The 9,237-nt window shown below is 47.6% G+C and overlaps 1 protein-coding gene across 2 annotated transcripts; it reads right to left on the minus strand.

Annotated features, from left to right (window-relative positions):
• Positions 1 to 1,262: 1,262 nt before the first annotated feature.
• wfs1b (Wolfram syndrome 1b (wolframin)) lies at positions 1,263 to 8,401 on the minus strand. 2 transcript variants are annotated; one of them, XM_037462035.2, is made up of 10 exons: positions 8,222 to 8,401; positions 6,873 to 7,250; positions 5,708 to 5,781; positions 5,384 to 5,528; positions 5,078 to 5,251; positions 4,873 to 4,953; positions 4,596 to 4,768; positions 4,185 to 4,421; positions 3,980 to 4,098; positions 1,263 to 3,741 (listed from the first exon to the last, which is right to left on the minus strand). In XM_037462035.2, exons 2-10 carry the CDS (start codon positions 7,246 to 7,248, stop codon positions 2,211 to 2,213), a joined length of 2,910 nt encoding a protein of 969 aa, XP_037317932.2. In that variant the 5' UTR covers positions 7,249 to 7,250; positions 8,222 to 8,401; the 3' UTR covers positions 1,263 to 2,210. The 2 variants fall into 2 exon arrangements, with proteins under 2 accessions (XP_037317932.2, XP_037317930.2); XM_037462033.2 differs by having other exon boundaries at positions 5,708 to 5,784.
• Between the last annotated feature and the right edge of the window lie 836 nt (positions 8,402 to 9,237).

Genomic DNA, 9,237 nt, shown 5'->3' on the forward strand with positions numbered 1-9,237 from the left:
GCATCCTCCAGCTCCGTTGTTACGTGCCGACTGGTTTTTGAACCTACTGGTTTGGCTACGCGTGCGTGTTTGTTTTGCCCCGACAGCGGCAGATGTTGTCTGCCTCGGTCACCTGATCCGTCACACAGTCGCAAACATATTGCTGAAAATGTTCAAAATGCATCCCATATCCAATGCAGCGATTATGATTGTATAAGTGAGCACTACATCACTGCCACGTATAAAGAAATAAATAAAAGAACATATGTTTATTAAAAGATCGCCACAACCTGGATTCGAACCCGCAGTCGAGCAAAATAGCAAAACTTTATAAGACGGCGGCGCTACGCCGTCGGCCAACCGAGCTGTCAGGTGCTGCTACTGATTTCACTACTTATCATGAAATTGCAAATCGTCAGTGGCAAGAACATCTTTTGGTTCAGGGTGAGCCAAGACAACTGGTTTTTGGTGGCGTAGCGTGAAATACATAGTTCTGTCAGGTTTTCTAGCACATTGCCCAAGTAGGATTACTCTCTTAATAACATCTAAACGCGTAGCCAAACCAGTAGGTTCAAAAACCAGTCGGCACGTAACAACGGAGCTGGAGGATGCCAGATCGTTTAAGAAGTAAGTGAAACATGATTCCTTGCGGCTACAGTTAAAGTAAGGAATTATGTTTCACTTACTTCTTAAACGATCTGGCATCCTCCAGCTCCGTTCCTCCAAAATACGCTCGCTCCCGTGGGCGTTCCTCCAAAATACGCTCGCTCCCGTGGGCAGCTACTTCCGTTTTCGCTTTCGTGTTGTGTTGCGCCGTTCGTGTTGCGTTGCGGCATTTGCGGTTGTGATGTGGCTTTTGTATTTTGTGTTTTGGCGTTCGTGTTGTGTTGTGGCGTTTGCGTTTGTGTTGTTGCTTTTGTATTTGTCTGAACCTTCTCGGCCACCGTACTATACTGACTGTAAACTAAATGGACTTTAGTATATTTTGGATGCGTTTACCCATTTATTGGAGAATTTGCATGTTCTTCCAAGTACGTCATCTGAAAACATTTTGTAGTTTTTTCTGACTTATGAATGCAGGTCCATCATTAGAGTAGTTTAACGCAAAACAGGATCCAACCACTCATATGGAGATTTCCTGTTTTTCTCGATATAATATGGAGTTTTGCAAACTAGGATGGATATAAATTTGTAGACCAAACCTAATTAATGAAAACAGTTGTATAAACCAGCACACTAGGATTTCCACTACATGTCAAATATATAATGTAGTAAATAAACAAACAAAAATCAGTTTTCATGGTGTTTATGGGTAAAGAAAACAGTAGTGACATCCTAACCTAAAGCACATCATCACTCATACTGCAAATGTTCCAACATTTTAAATCTCTGCACAGCAGAGAACAAAGAAGGAGAAGGGAGAACAGCAAAGGCAGCTTTAAACCGAAACGATTGAAGACATGATTCAGCGTAGTTTCTTCTTAATCATTTTCCACCCATTTTTAATAAAGCACTTAAAAATGATCTCCCACTAGAACTACACTGTGCACATACAGCATGCTGTCTACTGTTAAATGATTCAAACTGCAAAGGAAACGCTTTAAAGTTTCCATCAGCTGGTTGTAAAAAGCTTTTCTTCCCGTCGCCCACACACACAAAAATGGCAGCTCCCACCTGTGAAATGTAAATACGGATACGTTTGGCTACAAATATTTGATAAGCAACATCAAAATTCCTTCAGCACTCGTGTTTGTACGATGAACAAACAAATTCAAGATGACTTTATGACTAGACTTTTTTTTAAAGTGCATCGTTAGTGTTACAAAGTAAATAATTTATTGACAAAAATACCATTTTACTTTTTGTTTCTCCGGTTTAGAGACAAACTCAGCTCTGTTTGCTCGTATGGTTCATTTGTGCTGGTGTGAAAACTTGTGAATCAAACCGACGTCAACCTCCGAGCGGAGTGGCGCATCAGTTTGTTTGTGACGTGCCGGCAGTGATTACATTGAGTTCTTTACGTATTTTGTCTCAAAAGCCATTCGACTAAAAACACACACACACTCTCATGTTCAGATCTCAAGCGGCCTGTTACCACAAACTCTCCGTGTGCGTTCCCGCTCTTACAGTTTTAACGCGAGTTACATACAATCATTAATATTCCTTGACTAGTATCATCATCATCATCATCATGCATCTTATTCATCCCAAAAGGTGCGTTGGCCAGGTGTCTACCCCTCCGCCTGAGTCGCGGCCTCCGAGCGGTCCTCGAGGCGAGCGGTCAGGAGGGGCTTGAAGAAGAAGTCAAACCCAAACTGCAGGGCGCTCTGGGCCGTGCGCCTCCAGTCGTGTTCGATCTTGTACTGCCTGCGGCCGGGCAGGCGGGCGTCCCCGCACGACACGCAGTGGATGGCCTTCAGCTCGAACACGGGCCATTTGGAGCCCAAGCGGCCCTCCAGTATGGTGCTGAACTCCACCAGGCTCCCCGTGTTCAGGTGCAGCAGCATGGACTTGAACTCATTGCTGGCCCGCAGCACGATGTCCTTGGTCGCGTCCTCGTCCTCCACGATCGTCCCGTTCCTGGTCTTCCTCTCCAGCGGCATGCCCATCGTCACCTCGAACTTGTAGTGGTCGAAGCGCTTGATGTGACACTCGTGCTTGGCCAGCTTCTTGAGCTTGCAGAGGGGATCTTCGGGCGGCGGGGCCGGGGCCGGCAGCGGCTCGGGCAGCGCGCCGGCGCTTTTTTCCTCGCACGAGGGATACGGCTCGCCGTACAGGCAGCGCATCCAGTCCCCCATCGCCACGGGCAGCAGGTTGATCACCGACTGCGGCCCGTTCTCCATGTCGGTCACGCGGACGTACCGGAAGCGGCCCGTCCACGTGACGCGGTGGCCCTCCAGGTGAGAGCAGAGGATCTGTGTCTGGGCCATGTTGGCCTCTTTCCAGGCGCGCGGGCCGCACATCGCGCTGTACTCGGGCCACGTCAGCGTGGAGTTGTACACCTTCATGCCTTCGGACCTGTAGACGTACATCCAGCAGAAGAGCACCACGGCGCTGAGCCACACCAGGATGAGCTTCACAATGCTGCTCCGGGACAACGACCGGAAAAGCTGGACGGGGTTGAGCCTGAGGCGGGTCCAGCGCCTCAGCACTATCGGCACCAAGCAAACGACCAAGGTGACCACCATCTTGGTCACCTCCAGAGCGAGGAACCACTGCAGCAGCTGGACGATGAGCATTGCGGCCACGCCCAGTGAGAGGATGGGGAGGGCGAACATGAAGAGGCAGTAGCCTACGCACGTGCGGATGAGTCCGATGGCGGTGGCGTTGCTGAGGAACACCAAGCTGAGCTCACACCAGGTGAAGCACACCAGGTAAGGCACCAGGCACAGGTAGGTGCCCTTGAAGCCTCTCAGCTGGGCCATGCGGAAGAGCAGATAGAAAAGGTGTGCGTACAGCACGCACGGCAACCCGAGGTTCAACAGCACGTTGTCCCCGAGAGGCACGGCGAGGAACGTCATCCCGAAGAGCCTGAGGAACCAGGGGAAGGAGGCGGGCAGGAGGCGGGTGAGGGAGCACGCTCCGGAGAGGACCTCCGCGAGGAGGGCCTTGCGAGCGAACAGCTGAGCAGAGGCTTGAAGGCTGAGGAAGGCGGTGACGGTGAAGAAGAGAGCGACGGCGGCCAACTCGGAGCAGGGGATCCAGGATTTATCCGCCACGGGGAAAGAGAAGACCACAAAGACCACAGAGAGCAGGAAGTACCTGTGACACAGAGAGACAGGATGTATCCATTTTGCTGCGGAAGTATTTCCTCATCACCTCGATCTAGTATCATAATACTTCCCCTTTTCATCTTTGTTTTATTAATCCGTCAGTTTAGAGAAAAGCTTGAAAAAATAAAACCTGTCCAAGCAGAAACTGCAAGACTTTATCATCAAGAATATGCTAAGCAGAGATGCTGTAGTTACACATGGATCCATGTAAATAGAGATATTCTTACAGATAAGGCTCCAAGTGTGTCCACCCAAAGTTGGTCTCGGCCTGCTCCAGATCAAGACCGGGTTCAAAGTGCGTCAGCAGGTCAGTCAGGGCCCGGAAACTTTCCCATGCTTTGGAATTCTGGAAAGAAAATGTACAAGTTCAATAGGAAATGGATTCCACTGAGCTCCATACAAAAGGGTCTTTAAAAGAGAGCAATCACCCACCTGAAATACCCGCAATGTGCAGATGATTAAGGAGAAGAACGAGAGGTAGAAAACCAGCAGAGGGATGAGGAAGATGAAGAAATCAATCGTGAGGTTGGAGATGATGAAGAAGAAAAGGAGGGCGTTGACGTGGTGCGTGGGGATCAGGGCGCTCAGCCACTGCATGCCGGCCCGCGACGCCCAGTCGATGAGGTGCTCCTTGATCTCCAGCAGGGCGAACAGAGGGAACTTCAGCAACTGGGGGGAAGCACAAGGAAAGCGTCTGTACAAAAGGACTTATTCAGAGAAATACTGAACATTCACTCGTTGCAATGGGATAATTCAATGCTTTCCTTTATCCTTCATGGTAGTAAAGTAACACACTGCAGAGTGGAGTGCGATGGAGAACAAACGGGTCTCAGAGCCTCCTACCTTTTGGTGTAATGGCAACTCATCTGGATTCTTCACCACCACGTCATCGTCGTCATCGTCGTCGTCATCATCATCGCCGCCTCCTGCTGTAGCCATGACTGGCGACGGTGGGACGCCCCGAGCATACTTCTTGGTCATCTCAACAAAGTCGTCCAGACCCACTTGGCATCTGGCTACAAAGACGGACACACGGATGTTATATCAGAAGCCGATCTGAACGTGGGAAGAGGAATGCGTCACAAATTGTTACAGGGTTTTTATTTCAAACCACACACACCTTCACTGGTGACCATATTCTCCAGGACTCTCCTCTGTTTCTTGGCAGAGCTGTTCAGTGGACCTGGCAGCACGGGTTTACCTATAAAGACACGGAGAGACACAATTGTCCTTACCATGCAACCAGTCTGCATTTCTTTGAACAAGCTGCAGCATGTGGAGTGTACTACTACTAATCAGGAGACAACCCTCCCACCCTCCTGCACCTGGCTCGGCGTGAACGTGCTCGACGTTCTCCAGCATTTCAGAAACAGTCACAGACTTCTTCCTCTCCGGGTTCAGCCTCCAGTACATGAGCAGGGCCGCTTTCCGGACTCCCCTCTCAAAGCGCGTCTCCGTGCACAACTTCTTCACCTCCTCGACGTTCTCCAGAGTGATGCCTGGAAAGGCACAAACTGTTCTGAGCACCAGCTGGGAAGGCTGATCCGACCGACTCAAAGCATCCCACCAATGATGCTAATTTGCTAATGGACATTGATCAAGTGTAAGAGGGGGGGGGGACATTTTGCTACCTTTCCTGGAGGATAAGCAGCGCTGCAACTGTTTGACGGCGTCCTTGCGTCCTTGTTTGGCGGCCTGGACCAGCCAGGTGACCGCCGTGCAGTTGTTCAGCTCTTCGTCTCGGTCTTCTGCCAGCGCCAGGAAGTAACGCCCCATCTGGACAGACAGAACTTTCACGTCTCAGCATCACTGGGACTTTGTTGACTTTGTGACCTGTCCTTCCCATTCATGCGTTTCTTAAAATAGGATTCATCATTAGTTGGCTGATCCGTCCTGTGCCCACCATATGGTCATTAAAGTCAATAGTATTTTGCAATGTTGCAATGTTCGCTGACCTTGCTCTGGGCTCTAGCGTCTCCTGACTTTGCTCTCTCCTCCAAATCCTCAAGAGTGACCTCCTCCTCCGGCTCTTCTGGAGGAAACAGAGGACAGTAGAGGTCATGGGTGTCCCCAACAGAAAGGTACGCAATATAAAACACAGTCTTTGTAAAATTATCTAAAATAGAATGTGTGAAAATTTCAAGTTACTGAAAATGGTGATTAAAATATTTACAGTTCTAGAATGGAAACAAATGATGAACGTGGAAAGGCTTCAACTTTAATGCAACCAGATAGTCAGACAACAGAGTATGTATATATGGTATGTATATATATATATATATATATATATATATATATTCAGATCCTTCCAGAAACAGCGTCTGCCCTTTCAAGAACGCCCCTGTGAGCCCTGTTGCTTTCATCATCATCATCCTCTTTTGTGGATGACTTCGACTAATTTCAAATTTTTGAAATGTGGAAAAACTTCTTGTAAAGTAAGTTGTCCAATATTTTGTGTCTGGATTCAAGGGAAAAAATGAAGTGGGCAACAGAATTGGAAAGAAATGACAAGATTCCAAACGCCCACGTGCTGGGAGTGATACGTATTTGTCAAGTGGTGGTCCGCCTCTGCCTTCCTGCCTCTGGAAGCAAGAGAAAATGTAACTGGATCCGGTGACTTCCAGATGCCCGTCAATACTGCTCGGCCCTAAAAATAACAGCAGCTGCGAGCTTCCGCTGACACGGTGATGCAATCCATGGCTCAAATTACGTAGATCTTAACATCTAGACAAATGGTACATGCGTTTTGGAGGAGACCGAACTGAGTCAATGTCCAAATTGGATGCCCGGGGTGTTAGATTTCCCACTTCCCAATAATGCTCCACATTTACATGTCTAGACAAATCAAAATGTGATATTCCCAGAGCAGCCGACACATTTCATACGATGAGAACTTCCGCTGCACGACTCACAGAGCGGAAATGCTCCGAAAAGGTGTCTCTCCTCGAGTGAGCAGAGTGAGACGGGCTGCTTTACATGTTGTGGTGAATGTCTATCGTTGCCCCGGAGACCCTTCAGTCAACAAAGCAAACTGGGAGTGTTGGCCTCCCTGATTTGTGGAGAACAGACACAGGAGACGGCAAAGACGCTGGATTATGAAGCTCAGAGTTTGCATCTCACCGGATTCGGGTGTGGCAGGAGGGGGCTGCGCCACGGCGGCAGCTCCAGCAACTGGGAATCCAGTCGGAGGAATCCGCGTGGAGGCCGCATTGAGCTGAGACCGGCCCACCTGTGAGGGGCTCCTGATGGGCTGCCCTGCAGGGGAGGCAGGCGCTGCGGACAGAGAGGATGGACGAGGGGAAGGACACGGGGGAGACTGAGGGGAGGCCGAAGATGAGGTTGCGGTTGGCCGGGTGAGTTTAGGCCGCAGAAGGTCTGCGGTTGGTGTGGTCGTCGTGGAAGAAGAGCCAGGGGAGGAAGGGCCTGGCCTCGGGGCGGAAGGGGGTGAGGGGCTGGGTTTCGGGGCGGCCGGGTTGCCAGTCAGAGATGGATCCATGGCTGAAAAAACATACCAGGGAACTAATCAGTCAAACATAAAGCTCTGAAGGTCGACAGAAAAGAGCCGATGAAGGACAACGAAGGTTCAGTCTGTGCGAACGCCAGTGGTTAAGCATCTACTGTTATGAAAGAACCTTCCCTATCTTCATATTAATATGCACCTGTCACTCACTCAGCTACTACGCAGACTGCAGTACACAAACATATGATCAAATTTTCTCTGCTTAAATCTATGAGCCGGGGAAGTGAAATAGATAACCTTTGGTTATATTTTGGATGAGAGCGACGTATTGATACACCAAGGCTTGATGTGCCACTGCATACAAATACACTTTAATTGGTGAATTTGATCAATGTTTTACGCCAACATAGCTGCAAATCTCAAGAAAAAAAGGATGTCCAAGATGAAAGAATTAGAGTTTAGAATATTTGATATAATCTTATGATTTACGGTTCAGATAATAATCCTACAGCTCCAGCATGAACGCAATACTAACAGAGACACCTGTGGCTCTCAAACATGTGGCTTTTTGAAATGTCTCCATGACACATTTATTTTAAAAGCAAAGTTCCTTTTAAATGCAACAAACCGTTAATATCCTAAAATGCGAATCTATGTGTGTATTGCTGAAGCTGTATGAAACATTTTGTCATGTGCTTTATTTTGGACTTCACCAAGTGATCCCTGAGCAGCTATATTGAGAAGGTGACATCCTTAAAGTGCTCCTGACTGGAAACAGACCTGTTGCAGAAAGAAGGAGCTCCGATCTAACTAATAAGACCAGTGGAGTGGGATGAATAAATCCACGTTTAGTTTACCACAGCCCACGCAGTGCTCTGCATACACGGCGCAGCACGCTTTACGTAACCGACGCACAGCTGACAGTGAAAGATCAGGCAGATTACCTCATTAACCACCGTTAAAGGTTGCGTTGCTAATGCTAATAACACTGTCGCTACTGTCCGCTCACCTTTACCACGGTCAAATAAATCCTCCGAGGGACAAAGACACGAGTAATGGTTTCTTTGCTAAACTGGGAGACAAATCATTCTCCAGTTGTACGAATGAGCCCGTCGTGTCAGTCCGCTGGTTGTTTTTTGCGTGGTCCAACTCAACGTGAACCCGATGCACGGCGTTCCCGAGCGCGCCCACTTTGTATTCTGATTGGACAAAAATGACGGGTTGCTCGCTTCATGAGGCATTTCGATTGGTTGTAAAAGCAGGAAGTCGAAATCATTTCTTTCAGTCAGGAGCAATCAACCTTCGAAATGTATCAAGGACTGTTGTTACAGTTGAATAAACATGTATCACCCGTTTATAGGGGCTATATTCAGGGTTTTTGTTGTTACAAATCATTGTTTATCAGTATTGTTATGTTTTCTGTTTGGAACGACTCAATACAAATGTTCTACCAGGAGATGGCAGTACGCGACGTGTCATCTATTTCGTTTACGAATATGATCCAGGCTTCTATTGCAAAATTATTGTGTATTCTTATTGTTAAGATAAATAGAATATATTGTGAAATTTTAAAATCACTAAAGCTTTGAGAATGTAGTTCAGAAACATTATGTGCCATCATTTAAAACAATAATGAGGGGCCCTTATACATACATGCAGTTAATTCTTTTGGGGAAATGACTATTCTATTAATTTAATCACATAATCTAAGCTTCACAGTATGAGTATTATCTGCAGAACAGACTAAAGTTAGAGTTATTTTTTCCATTAAAATAGCGGATTAGGCCTGTGACGTTCATTGTGAAACAGTTGAGGTTTGTAACGATTTAGGATCGTTACAAACTCATTAGGAGTAGGGCCTTCTGTTCACATGTGCAACGCAAAGTGCTACCAGGAATCCCGGAAAACAAACAAGGAAAGCAACATTCAAGTTTATTAGAGAGTGACCCAGGCACGGAAGGAAGTAGAGTAGACAAATAAAGGATTTAAAGAGAGAATAATCAACAGGACTCGGGGGACGGAGAT

This window comes from Pungitius pungitius, chromosome 2, assembly GCF_949316345.1.
Source record: "Pungitius pungitius chromosome 2, fPunPun2.1, whole genome shotgun sequence".
NCBI classification, from domain to species: domain Eukaryota; kingdom Metazoa; phylum Chordata; class Actinopteri; order Perciformes; family Gasterosteidae; genus Pungitius; species Pungitius pungitius.

Bases quoted from the DNA above. Each gene is read 5' to 3' on its own strand.
- wfs1b (XM_037462033.2), bottom strand. From the start codon at position 7,248: ATGGATCCATCTCTGACTGGCAACCCGGCCGCCCCGAAACCCAGCCCC. The intron at 5,252-5,383 runs GTAGCAAAATGT...GTGCCTTTCCAG, and splicing joins CTGCTTATCCTCCAGGAAAG to GCATCACTCTGGAGAACGTC. The intron at 3,742-3,979 runs GTAAGAATATCT...TCTGTGTCACAG, and splicing joins ACACACTTGGAGCCTTATCT to GTACTTCCTGCTCTCTGTGG.